At 45.3% G+C, this 14,013-nt stretch overlaps 1 protein-coding gene across 3 annotated transcripts in view; it reads left to right on the forward strand.

Annotated features, from left to right (window-relative positions):
• Nucleotides 1–14,013, forward strand: part of SLC4A8 (solute carrier family 4 member 8) — a 79,026-nt gene that overhangs the window by 49,835 nt on the left and 15,178 nt on the right. For all 3 annotated transcript variants that reach the window (XM_047786656.1, XM_047786657.1, XM_047786658.1), the window contains exons 15-20: nt 1,917–2,022; nt 2,595–2,756; nt 5,477–5,590; nt 8,065–8,226; nt 9,409–9,660; nt 13,234–13,302. In XM_047786656.1, the coding sequence (XP_047642612.1) occupies nt 1,917–2,022; nt 2,595–2,756; nt 5,477–5,590; nt 8,065–8,226; nt 9,409–9,660; nt 13,234–13,302 (865 nt within the window). The remainder of the gene's footprint in view (nt 1–1,916; nt 2,023–2,594; nt 2,757–5,476; nt 5,591–8,064; nt 8,227–9,408; nt 9,661–13,233; nt 13,303–14,013) is intronic.

The following is a 14,013-nucleotide window of genomic DNA, read 5'->3' on the forward strand; positions in this document are numbered from 1 at the left end:
CATATGGAGCTAAAATGAAGCTAGAACTTCCCAACTTTTTAAATGATTTTATATTAATATGTTTAGAACTGATTTTTTAAAATAGACTTAATTTTTTAAGAGCAAGTATTAGAATCACAGCAAAACTGAGCAGAAAGTACAGAGAGTTCCCATAAACTCCCCCACCCAAAATGCACCTGACCTCCACAGAACCCCTCACCAGAGTGGCAGGTTTGTAGGAGTCAATGACAAATTGTTATTTAAGCCCATGTTTACCCTGGGGCTTACTCTTGGTAGTGTACGTTCTGTGGGTTTTGACAAGTGTATGACACATCCATTGTTATAGCTTCTTCCAGAGTAGTTCCCTGCCCTAAAGTTCCCCTGTGCTCTGCCTCTTCATCCCTCCCCATCACCCCACACCCTGGCAACTGCTGATCTTTTTACGCCATAGTTTTGCCCTTTCTACGGTGTTATATAGTTGTAATCAAACAACACATAGCCTTTTCAGATTAGCTTCATTCACTTCATCACATGCATTTAAAGGTCTTCTGTGTCTTTTCATGGCTTGATAGTTCATTTCTTTTGCACACTGAATAACAGTCCATTGTCTAGATGTACCACAGTACATCCCATTCACCTACTAAAGGACATCTTTGTTGCTCTCAAGTTTGGAATTTTTTTTCCCGCTTTTTAGGGCTGCAAGTGCAGTATGTGGAGGTTCCTAGGCTAGGAGTCAAATTGGAGCTTCAGCTGCTGGCCGACGCAGCTCAAGGCAATGCCAGATCCTTAACCCACTGAGGGAATCGAACCCACATCCTCATGGATAGCCACAATGGGTACTCCCTGGAATTTATGTTTGTTATACCTAAATGTAGGACTTCATAGCTTTCCTTGTTTTCATTTTGCTGACTTCCTCTTTTCTTGTTTTTTTTTTTTTTAAACCAGTTTAGATCTCTTTGAAATTTAATTCTGTCATACTATACCCTTAGAAGACATGCTCATTAAATTCAGAGATGAAACAAAGTTGGTGGGAATGGCTCTATCCATTGAGTATACTGGGAGTCAGTTCAGGCATGAAGCATGATGGGACCAGGAAGCAACATGGTGACCAGTGGGACAGGTCTGGTTTGAATGCGGGATAAGACCAGGGAACCCAGGGAACAGCCAAGATAGCGAGATATTACCAGAGATGATGCAGCTTCCATTGTAGTCCCAGGAGGCTCTGACATTTATTTTATTTATTTTTTATTATTTTTGTCTTTTTATGGCTGCACCTGTAGAATATGGAGGTTCCTAGGCTAGGGGTCAAATCAGATCTACAGCTGCCGGCCTACACCACAGCCACAGCAACATGGGATCCGAGTAGAGTCTGTGACTGACACCATAGCTTACGGCAATGCCGGATCCTTAACCCATTGAGCAAGGTCAGTGATCAAACCCATATCCTCATGGATCTTAGTCAGATTCCTTTCCACTGAGCCATCATGGGAACTCCGGCGCTGACTTTTAGAGCAAGAATGTAATGGGGGTTCAAGAAACAAGATATTTAGTCTTGGGTAGGCTTCTGAGAGCCAAATAGGGTATCTGGTCCTCCTGGCTGTGTATGAATTTCACAGGAAGAGTCTAAGACATAGAAACTAAGCAAGGGAACTACCAGGGCTCATGCTGGTCACATCCGATGCCAAACTTGGTTGTCAGCACAGTTAAATGCAAGATCCACCTACTGATTTGAGCTCAATTTTAGTGTGACTGACTGAAAAGTCAGAGTGTGGCTGGGTCTCAGTGAATGGGACCGACCTCAGGGGTCTGAAGTGGTCGAAGAAGAGATAACGTGGGCTTTGACAGGGCCTTTAGCCTGTCGTGGCTAGAAATATTTAACTGAATACTTGGCCTCTTCCCTCAGGAATCGTTTTTTCTCCCCCCCCCCACGCCCCCAGCTGCAGGTGCACTGTCCCAGAGAACCCAAACAACCACACCTTACAGTACTGGAAGGACCACAACATCGTGATCACGGAAGTGCACTGGGCCAACCTGACTGTTAGCGTGAGTCTGGGTGCTGCCAGGCAGCTCAGCGTTGTGACTGCCAGGCTGAGGGGTGCCTTCCTGTTAGAAATGGGGTAGCCCTTTAGCTCGCTCTGGCATTCACAGAAATAAACCTTTTAAGAGATCTATTCTTACTGCCTTTCCTTTCCTCTTCAAAACTCTCTGGTACATAAAGTGGAAGGACAATTACCCATCTTCTCTCCCATATGGTCCCTCCCCACTGACCCTCCACTGAGGAAGTGTGGGGGTGAAATCAGGTGGGGTGGGGGGGCAGATCCAGGTTTTGTTGGGCTTGAAAAGCATTCATGTTTGGAAGTCCTCTGTACTAAAAATAATACAAACTGCTAGGGCCCTCCCAGAACCTTGTGTTTACTCAGGACGGTTCTGGCTTCATTTTCATAAGTGTCTTAGTTAGGACCCTAAGTAGCCACCCTACCTGCAAGGGACCTATGCTGGCGAGAGCCCCACAGCCACATGGAGGGCAAGCAGATGCCGCAGGCAGCCTGTGCTTCCCAGCAGCTGAGGACTCCCTCGTGCCTGCTCTCTGTCACCCAGAATGCTTGTTCCCCCAGGAATGCCAGGATATGCATGGCGAGTTCACTGGCTCTGCGTGCGGCCACCATGGACCCTATACTCCTGATGTGCTCTTTTGGTCCTGCATTCTCTTCTTCACCACCTTCATCCTCTCCAGCACCTTGAAGACATTTAAGACAAGCCGCTACTTCCCAACCAGAGTAGGTAGCACGCTCTTGCATTTCTTGCCTGATGGATTTCAAATAGCCTGTTCTCAGCCTCCATGCTGCTGGAGGTTGGCAGGTGCAGGGCTCCAGATGCCCTGAGGAGCCACTCCGTGGCTCTCTCTTCTTCCTGTGTCCAGCAGCCTCTGTCCTAGCTGTGTGGTCTGGGGTGAGGGGTGAATCCTTAAAAGGTTTTGATTGAAAGATGTCAGGTGAGTTTAAGGCTGTGGTAGTGTTCTCGAAGAGCAATCAAGTCTTCTTTCCAGAATCCTGGGACAGGTGGCACACATAGCTGGAGCTGGGTCCTGGAGACAGTAGATCGTGTTCGTTGCTGGGGATACAGAGGGGACCCCAGAGTCTCCTCCCAGGGATGGCCCTTAAAATAGCTCACTGTGAGATCACTGGTCACATTGATAGCAGAGGCCAAAACCTCCTGACTGGGCTTGCGTGATGGTGTCGAGCCTCAATCACCTCTTCCTGATGCAGATGGCATTGTCTGCCGGTTTTGGCAGAATTAGAGGCTGAGGGTAGAGTGGCTAAAGAGGCCTTTGCTTTGAAGAGGAGCTGAAGTCAGGAGGAAATGGTGGCTTTTCTGTATGTGAGGCTTCATTTAGGTACATTTGCAGAGCAGGATGTGTGAATGGGTGGGGGGCTCAATTGATTAGACATTGTCTGTGCGCATCTTCACAACCGAAACCCACGTTCAGACCTCAGCCTGCATAGTGGTTAAGGGAGGCACATGTCAAATAAGCTCTGGGTCATTGTTTCGGGTCTGGACAAATAGTTAACAAGTGGCAATTGTGTAATGACTACTTGCTCAGGCTTGGGTTACATGCTATGGGGGATACAAAGGAAATTTAAAATCTGGTCTCTGTAACAGATACACGACTATAAATAAAATGGATAAACAAAAAGGACCTACTGTGTAGCACGGGGAACTATATTCATTATCCTGTGATAAACCGTAATGGTAAAGAAGCTGAAAAAGAATATATATATGTTATATTATTATATATATATATAATATTGTATGTATATTATATTACATATGTGTTATATAAAAGAATATATATATATATACTGAATCACTTTGCTGTACACATGAAACATTTGTAAATTAACTGTATGTCAATAAAAATAAAAATAATAAAATGAACTGTAAAATGTGAATTATATCTCAGTAAAGATAGTCTGTAATTCAAAAAAAGATATGGTCTCAGATAGGAAGGGGAAACCCATGCTACATCAAGGCCGTAGGAGGCAGTAGTAAGTAGGGAGATGCCAACCTGGGATGTAAGTGCCATGGGACTTTGGGCCCCAGGATGGTCAGGGTGGGCTTCATGGTGGAGCAGCTACCTTTTCAGAGAATTTATATAACATTCAGAGGAGAACAAACAAAACCAGGGAAGGGGAGCTGGAAACCTCGGGTTTCAAAGGAAAGTGAGGCCAGATGAAGGTGTTAGTGATGTTATATGTGGCTAAGATGTATTTGGCTCTGTCTCATTAGAAGTTCAGATTATGGGGAGTTCCCGTTGTGGCTCAGTGGGTTAAGAACCCGATGAGCATCCATGAAGATTTGGGTTTGGTCCCTCGCCTCGCTCACTGGGTTAAGGATCCAGTGTTGTCGTGAGCAGTGGTGTAGGTCACAGATGAGGCTCAGATCCCATGTGGCTGTGGCTGCGGTATAAACTGGCAGCTGTAGCTCTGATTCAGCCCCTCGCCTGGGAACCTCCATATGCCACAGGTTCGGTCCTAAAAAGAAAAAAAAAAAAAAATTCAGGTTAAGGATTTCCTGCTATGGCACAATAGGATTGGCAGTGTCTCTGGAGCACTGGGACACAGGTTCAATCCCCAGCCTGACACAATGTGTTAAGGATCTGGCATTGCCATAGCTGCAGCATAGGTCAAAACTGCAGCTCCGATCTGATCCCTGGCCAGGGAACTCCATATGCTGCAGGGCGGCCAGAAAATTAAAAAAAAAAAAAAAATCAGATTACGGTGGGCACTGGACATTGTATTCTATTAAAACTACACTAAGCTATAAAATGGGTTAGTCAGTCCTCTTAGGGGCAAAATGGTGATAACTGCTTTGGAGAAAAACAAAGTAGGAAAAGGGTACAGGAGGTGCCAGATGAGAAGGGCTCAAATCCTGGGTGTGAGCTGAAGGCAGAGTCAACAGGACTTGCAGATGCAGTCAGTGTTGGGTCTGGGAGAGAAGAAGAGTTGGTGCTGCTGGAGATTCTTGGCTGGCATAGCTGGACCTTGCTGGTCCCAGGAAATCTTATCCCAGGTTCTCAGAACTATTCCCTGAATGCAGGGCCTAGATGCTCACCACAGAACTCATGAGAGTTTGAAGTGGGTTCCAGTGGAGTTTATTAGAGGATCCATTCTCTCCTGTCATAGCCACACTTGGGGGTATTAATTTGGGCATGTTAGCATATTCCTATTGTTTCAATATGCTTGTATTAATTCAACCATGAAATTAAAGCATCCTTCTGAGGATTTTTTTGGGATATATAATAGTGTTTATTGAAAATAGTTAAGTAGTACATTTGATACATTATTTATTTTTGCTTCTTAATATTTTTGATCTTTTTTTTAATGGGATACGCAAGAGTAGTTTTTCTTCCGAGGGCTTTTAAGCCTCTTACAACACCTGAGTCTTTTCTTTCGTAGTGAACCTACTAAAACACGTCTCCAATCCTTTCTCATGCCAGGTCCGCTCCATGGTGAGTGACTTTGCTGTTTTCCTCACCATCTTCACCATGGTGATTATTGACTTTTTGATTGGAGTCCCATCACCAAAGCTTCAAGTTCCCAGTGTGTTCAAGGTAAACAGATCTCAGATACTTGGTGCCCTTATGTAGTTTCATAGACTCTGGTCCCGAGTTTTTTCAAAGGCCTTTCTTGATCCTAATCATGAATTTTGCAGTCCTCTAAATCTGAGCCTTGCTCCCCATGCCTTACCATTCAGAAAAACAAACTCTTCAGGGTTGGCTGAGTTCAGGTCAGAGAACAGAAAACCTAATGCTGTTTAATGAATGAAAAGTATTATTTATTTTCATTAGTGCCACTTATTGTTTTTAACATATGAGGATTTAAAATGATGGAATGTGCATCTTTACACAGATACATACCAGAGACCGTGGAAACGTGGGTCTCTGGCACAAGTCTGGTTCACAGCACCTCACTGGACATCAGCTGGCTAGGGCAGCGGGAAGGGTGAAAAGGCTCTATATAGGCCTTGATCCCAGCCCTCAAGGATCTAGGGCCCCCCTAGAGTAATCATGACATCGCTTCAGCCCTAATTCATCATTCGTAGAACTCTCTATAATATTTATCCAAAAACTTATACGAAAAAGTAAAACAAATTGTCAAAAGCTGGGGACTCCAAATCAATTTCAGTGTGGGGACACTAACTGAGTAAACTGAGAAGATGGAAAAGCTGAGCTCAGTTCCTTAGATCCCCACAGGGTGGAGAGGGGAGAAAACCTGGGAGTTCGAAGGGACTGGAGAAGAGCCAGCAGAGGGGGAATGAGGAAGCTGGGGAGGAGGAGGAGGCCCGGAACTTTAAACACCCGCACAGTCCTCCATCTTCCCTCTCTCTCCCTCTCCCTGAAGTAGGCCTGGTTAAAAATATCTTTTTCCATATTGCTTGAAAATTTTTTTTTTTAAATTCACTGAAATGCCACCACTTAGAAATCGATGAATTAAAACACACCTTCTTTAAAAATATAATAGCTCTGAGAATATATCATTCTCATCTTTGTGTGAATGAGTGCCGTCAGCTCTTTCTCTAATACGTGGCTGAGGTCTGCCCTGCAGGAGGAATGGATTTTGTGTAACACTAAGTAATCCGGGAGCATTAAGCTGTCCTTGGAGAGGTTCCCTGAAGGGTAGGCTTAAGAGAGTCAGAAGGCACTGGATTTCTGGGACATCTGGGAAGAAGGCCTCTGGGAGGTTCCCTGAAGGGTAGGCTTAAGAGAGTCAGAAGGCACTGGATTTCTGGGACATCTGGGAAGAAGGCCTCTGGGAGGTGGCAGAGATGAGAGGGGAAATGGGAGAATGTCAAAGAAAACAGTGCCCTTGGCAGGCCTCGCTTTTAGGAAGCAGAGAAGGAATTTTCTTCTTCTTCTCTTCCCTATTACCCCGCATGGCCCCCAGTGACCAAGATCCAGTGTGAAGGCTAGTGCTTTTACTAATGGGTTAATGTCAGTCAGGGTTTAGGAAGTTTTTGTGTTGGCCTAACAATTTAACTACCACTCAGAACACTGTTACTAAGGAGAGAGATTCTGTAAACTTTCAGAACCTAACCTGTTCGTAATGTGGGACTTGGTGATGTTATCGAAGGGTGTTTGAATCCTAGAGTCATAACCAATACATGTCCAAGTACTTTGGATATAACAGTCTTTGCTTTGTTCCTTGAGTTTGGGTGAATACTGGGCCCATCTGTATTCCTGGCTTTTATCCCCCATCACTACTTGCCAGACAAAGTGCATTTTTTCCCCAGAGTACCTTGGGGTTTTGTGGAGATCCAGGAGGGTTTAGGTATTTTACAAACACCCAAATAGGGTTTATGAACAGTGGTCTTACACTGCTAAGAGGCATTGGAGAGGGTCCTAGATCACACAAGTCCCCAAGCTCAGCAGTCTTGGGCTCCTCTGTCAAGTCCACTGCCTGGTCCCGTGTGTCACTGCTGATGGGAAGAGGTCCTTGGACCAGTCCCCTGAGATTCCGTGCACCTGGCTTTACTTTGCCTTTATTTGTGCTGTGGACATAAATGATATGGCTACTGGAGTGGAGCAGTGTGGAAGATAATCAAAGTTACTGTGGGTGTTAGTCTTTGGAAATTGTTAAATTCTTTTTTGACAATAAATTTTGTTGTTAATTATATTTTACTTGTACTAATGTTGAGATAAAGTCTCAGAGAACACAGGAGTTTGGAGAGTAGGGGAAAGAAGTGAAGGATTAATGAATATTCTGTAAGAAGCTGACAATTGAGGACTGACTTTCAAAGGGGATTTGGGATGAAGTCTTAGATTTCCTAAGGAATTGTTATATTTCATGATTTTTTCTTTGTTTTGGCCGTACTTGCAGCGTGTGGAAATTCCCAGGCCAGGAATCAAACCCAAGCCACAGCAGTGGCACTGCCTCATCCTTTGTCTGCTGTGCCACCAGGGAATTCCTTCATACTTTTTTTTTTAAAGGATTCAAGAATAAGAATGAGATTCCGTTTGATCTGTTTTGCCCTAATGACTATAGTTAACTTAAAATACAAAAATAAAACCTTGTTTTTTCCTATTAGCCAACAAGGGATGATCGAGGGTGGATTATTAGTCCCATCGGCCCCAATCCCTGGTGGACTGTGATAGCTGCAATTATCCCAGCTCTTCTCTGCACTATCTTAATATTCATGGATCAGCAGATCACAGCTGTCATCATTAACAGGAAGGAACACAAACTCAAGGTAACAGGAAGTTCTGACCTAGAAGGACTGATAATGGCAGCCTGTTATGGTTTTTGTTTGTTTGTTTTTGTTTTTTTTTGTCTTTTGTCTTTTTTTTTGTTGTTGTTGTTGCTATTTCTTGGGCCGCTCCTGCGGCATATGGAGGTTCCCAGGCTAGGGGTTGAATCGGAGCTGTAGCCACCGGCCTACTCCAGAGCCACAGCAACGCGGGATCTGAGCCGCGTCTGCAACCTACACCACAGCTCACAGCAACGCTGGATCGTCAACCCACTGAGCAAGGGCAGGGACCGAACCCGCAACCTCATGGTTCCTAGTCAGATTCGTTAACCACTGCGCCACGACAGGAACTCCTGTTTTGTTTTTTAACTTTAGGGTAAGCCATTTAGACCAGGAACTATAGAACCTAGATAAAGGTAGTCCTGGGAGGAGCTAATACAGGGCTTCCCTGTGTTTCCCATCCCTCCATCAATGACAAAGATTGGTTTGAAATGAGTAGAGCACAATGGTGTGATGTGAAGGCAGCTTGGAGTCCATTACTCTCCTCTCCAAACCCATGGGGGCAGTGGGTGGGCAGAGTTCCTGATGGTCCCTGTATAGACACATGCTCTGGGTTGGGCTTATCTTCCTGAGACTCAGGTCAGCGCTTGGGCCACAGTTTTCTAGAGACAGGTATTCTTCCGTTGATGTCCATGACCAAGGTCTCCAGACAGAACCCTGAGCCCAAGGACCTAGGAGGTACAGTTGGTGCCAGTAGTGAAAGACTTCATGCCTCATTTCTATTCCTTCTTTCCTTAGAGCAGACAACGTCCATATTTGGCAAGGAATGGGGGAGTGTTCATAGGAACCTGTTTATCTACAGCTCCTGTAGGGACTACCAAGATGTGGCTTGGTCTCTTGTTAATCTACCAAGAAAGGATGCATCTTTTTCTTCGTGAGACTTGGGGTGAGATCAGAGGGCATGGGAATAAAAAATGGATATTGGCATGTGTAGGACAGGCTAAGGTTTCTCTTTTTCTTCTCTGTTCCCTCCAAACCAGGAGGGGCGGGAAGATTCTTCTGGAATCCCTGGACCTCTTCTTCCTTATCCATACCTGCCTTCCTGCTTTGGGCCTCTTGGCCCACTGTCCTGTGTCCCACTACAGCCAGACCACTAATGGTGACGGAGACTCTGTTTCCCCACAGAAAGGATGTGGCTACCACCTGGACCTGCTGATGGTGGCCATCATGCTGGGTGTCTGCTCCATCATGGGCCTGCCCTGGTTCGTGGCTGCAACTGTCCTGTCCATCACACATGTGAACAGCCTCAAACTGGAATCTGAGTGCTCTGCCCCTGGAGAACAGCCCAAATTCTTGGGTATTCGAGAACAGAGAGTGACAGGCCTCATGATCTTTGTGCTGATGGGCTGCTCAGTGTTCATGACAGCTATATTAAAGGTAACCATTCATTCATTCATTCATTAGGAAAATTCTGAGTGCCTCATTTGTGCCAGGAATCCTATTAGATGCTGGGAGTAACAGTGGTATGCCAAATAGGCACACATACAAATAGCTGCCCTGAAGGAGTTCATTCTTGTGGGATAAAACAGATAAAATGTACTTAAGAAAGTTAAGACAACAGACATGGTAACTACAGAATATGATGTGTGATAAAAGGAAATATACAGTGCTCTGTGGTACTGTAGAGAATTAAGGGGATGTGTTTTATTAGTTAGTGTGCTCAGAGAAGGCCTCTCTAAGGAGGTGGTATGTAAGATGAGATGGAGCCAACCACGCCATGGGTGGTGGCAGAGGGCATTGGGCTGGGGGGTGGGGGGAGAGAAAAGCAGTCTAGACAGGCCTTGAGGTGGGAAATAGTGATGTGTGTTCTAGGAGATATCAGGGTGTGTGGCTCAAGGGTGTTGAGTTAAGGCAAGAGCGCAGTGAGATGAGACTGAAGAGTCGCCAGGGACGATCCTGCAGGGCCTTGTGACACTGGTAAAGGTAACCTTCCAAGGGTTTTAACAGGAGGGGGACATGTCCCATTTAGTATTCTAAAAAGATCTCTCTGGCTGATGTCTAGACAATAAGTTCTTAGGGTCAAGGTAAAATAGAGGCAGAGAGACCAGTGAGTCTGTAACAGGTGAGAGGTAATGGAGGCTTGGATGAGGAGATTGGCAGCAGGGATGCATAAAAGGCATGGCTTCTGTATATCTTGGAGGAGAACCAAAGGTCCTGCTGGTTGACTGGACAGGGAATGGGGTGTGGAAAATGGGAAAAAATCAAATGCCTGCTAGGTTTCTGACTTGACACCTGGATGGAGGTTGGGTGGCGAGTGGGTGGCATGTCGGATGGAGAAGACTGCATGAAAGAGGAAGTGATTTGTGACCTGTGTCAGGTTTTGAGTGAGATGTCTGGGGGGCATCTGAGTGAAGAGCTAGAGGAGGGTTCTGGACTAGAAATGTAAATGTGGGCGTCAGCAGCACACCCACAATGCCCTCGGTATTGAAAGCCACGGAAGTAGATGAGACCTGCCGAGAGGAGGATGGCTACAGGGAAGGAGGCTCAGAAGGCAGAGCAGGGTCTAAGGGGACCGGGACTCGAAAGTCAGGTTGAGCCGGGTAGAGGAGACAGAAATGGAGACCAAAGAGCTGCCCAGCAGGCGACGGGGACCAGGAGGGTGTCCAGCAGGGAAGCCATGCGAAAGCTGGCTAGAAACTGTCCGGGAAGATGAAGACCAGACCCCCAGGCCACTGGATTTGGCAACATGGAGGCCTAAGGTGACTGGATAAGGGCAGGTTCATTGGAACAGCGGAGCAGAAGCCACCTGACAGGGGACTGAGGGTAAAGAGGTGGTGAGCAGAGTGTGGGCAGCCCACTCTTTCAAGAGGCTTTTTCTGTGGAGTGGAACAGAAAGGTGGGCATCTCCAAAGAAGACGTACAGATGGCCGAGAAACAGATGAAAAGATGTTCAGCGTCACTCATTATTAGAGAAATGCAAATCAAAACCACGATGAGGTACCACCTTACACCAGCCAGAATGGCCAACTAGTACACTGTTGGTGGGATTCTCAATTGGTGCAACCACTGTGGAAAGCAGTATGGAGATTCCTCAGAAAACTACACATAGACCTACCATTTGATCCAGCAATCTCACTCCTGGGCATCTATCCAGAGAAAACCACGACTCACACAGACACATGTACTCCAATGTTCATTGCAGCACTATTTACAATAGCCAAGACATGGAAACAACCTAAATGTCCATTGAGAGAGGAGTGGATCCAGAAGATGTGGTACATATATACACAATGGAATATTACTCAGTCATTAAAAAGAATGAAATACTGGCATTTTTTGCAACATGGATGGACCTAGAAACTATCATGCTAAGTGAAGTCAGCCATACGATGAGACACCAACATTAAATGCTTTCACTGACATGTGGAATCTGAAAAAAGGACAGACGGAACTTCTTTGTAGAACAGATGCTGACTCACAGACATTGAAAAACTTATGGTCTCCAGAGGAGACAGTTTGGGGGGTTGGGGGGATGTGCCTGGGCTGTGGGATGGAAATCCTGTGAAATTAGATTGTTATGATCATTATACAACTACAGATGTGATAAATTCATTTGAGTAATAAAAAAATGAAAAAATAAAAAATATATATAAAAAAAGAAAGGTGGGCAGTAGCTGGTGTGAGATGGGTTAAAAGGGGATTTTTGGAAAGATAGAAGCTACTGGGAACATGAGAAAAAAAATTTTTGTGTGTGTAAGGCCTGCATCTGGGAAAAATGGGATGAAAAGGAACCCTCTGTCACCAAGCCCACCCATTCCAGGGCACTTGCTTTGCTCCCTTGCCTCCTTCCCCTCTTTTTGGTGAATCCTCAGCTACCTATTTAAATGCTATTTAAGGGCGAGAAAAAAGAGAGCTGGGAAAGGATTCTGAGCCACCTTCCCCTTAATCTTATCCCCTCTCCTCAGGCCCCACCCCTCTCCATTCTCTGCCCCCAGCCCTGCCCCCACCCCCACCTCTGATCTAAATGCCATCTGGGGAGCCCAAAGTCGATGCCCCTCTGGGAGTGTAACCATGACAGCATGGCAGTGGGCGTTGCCCGGCCTTCCTATAACTGTCTCAGGAGGGTTCTTTTAGGAAACCATTCCAGTAGATCTTCAAACGAGGTTATTTAGCACCAAATGTCTATTCACCATAGAACCTGAACAATGTAGAGTCCAATGGGGATTTTCAAATCAAAGAAGAATGGTTTGGGGCAATGTTCTTTAGCCCTGGAATAAAAACATGTTGAGTTTAGTCTTTGTAATGAGACTTTCCTCGCCTTGATGCTGTAGGCCTCCCTTCTCTACCTTATAAAGTTGTTCAGAAAGTCACCCAGATTGATGTAACCTAAGTGTGTATGTATGTTCAATGCAATGGAATAATGTTGATATTTCTCGCCACATCACTCCTCCTCTGATAAGATACCTCCCTACTCCTGCCCGCATTTCTCTGGTAAATAAAAAAAGCAAATGTTTTTAGTCTATATTTAAAATACACCAAAACCCTGAGGATATGAGTGTGCGATTACAAAAGATTTAAAAGGTATTGGTTCTGAGACAGCAGAGTTTCACAGCGGAAGCACGCTGGGGCCATAAAAGGTGTCAGTTCTGTAAAAAGGTGTGCGTGTGTGTGTGTGTGTGTGTGTGTGCGCGCGTGCATGTGAGTGCGTGCACATGTGCCGATTTCCATGGGGGAGGAAGAGCCAGATGGGGAGAAGACGTGAGGCCTGTGATTTAACCAGGACCAGATTATACTTATGTGTAATCATTTCATTTCAGAACAAAATGATTTTTATCCTTGTCAGCTTCTGTTTTTGTTTCTCCCTCTAAATCATATAAAGGCAGCAGAAACTAATGCAGCATTTATGTAGCAATTTTGTGACTTTGCTTCCTTCTCGGAGGTTTGGAAGTTTTGATCATATTGAGTGTGCTGTGACCCTGAATTTAATTTCTGGTCTTTCTGCCCTTTCAGTTCATCCCGATGCCAGTCCTCTATGGAGTTTTCCTCTACATGGGAGTGTCTTCACTGCAGGGGATTCAGGTATTGAATGGTTGAGCCAGGCAGTGTCTTCTCTCTGAGAGCTTACCTGTCCTGACTGGAGAGGGACTTGGGAAACCATTTCCTAGTCTTTCTAGTTAAACTGTTTGAGGCATTTCTTTGGACATTGGGCAAAATGTCATGTCAGCATGAGGGCATAGAGACTTCCAGGGCCTGGCTCAATGTCATGGTTCCAGCTATTGGTCAGTTATTCAACAGACAATTTTCAGGCATGTATTAAACACTAGGTGCTTTGTAAGATGCTGGTAAACTTAGATCTGAAAGGTTGTTCAAGAGCCAAATTGGTTTCCATGCATGGTCAACACTAGTTTTAATTCTTGGCTAAAGCATGAGAGGGGTTTAACGGGGGGCTCATTGGTAAGGAGATTGGGAGTAGTGAGAGCTGCTGTAGGTAAGCAGGTAACACTTCCTGTTATGCTGCTCTGTCTTTTCCCATCTGTCAACTCATTCCTGAGTCCTGTGAACAGAAAAAAGCAGGCTCTTGCCAATGATTAGCTGGGTACCCGGACAATACATAACTTAGTGGCTGCTTCTCTTGGTGGCTGGTTCCCTTTGCTATTTTGGACTGCCCAGGGGTCATTCTTCTACACTGAGGTCTGATGTGACTTTGGGCAGATTATTAATTTCTCTGGGTCTCTGTCCTCATTTTCATCCTATAAGGCTGGTCATATTTTCTATATCCAGAATGTTCTG

This window comes from Phacochoerus africanus, chromosome 7 (assembly GCF_016906955.1).
Source record: "Phacochoerus africanus isolate WHEZ1 chromosome 7, ROS_Pafr_v1, whole genome shotgun sequence".
NCBI classification, from domain to species: domain Eukaryota; kingdom Metazoa; phylum Chordata; class Mammalia; order Artiodactyla; family Suidae; genus Phacochoerus; species Phacochoerus africanus.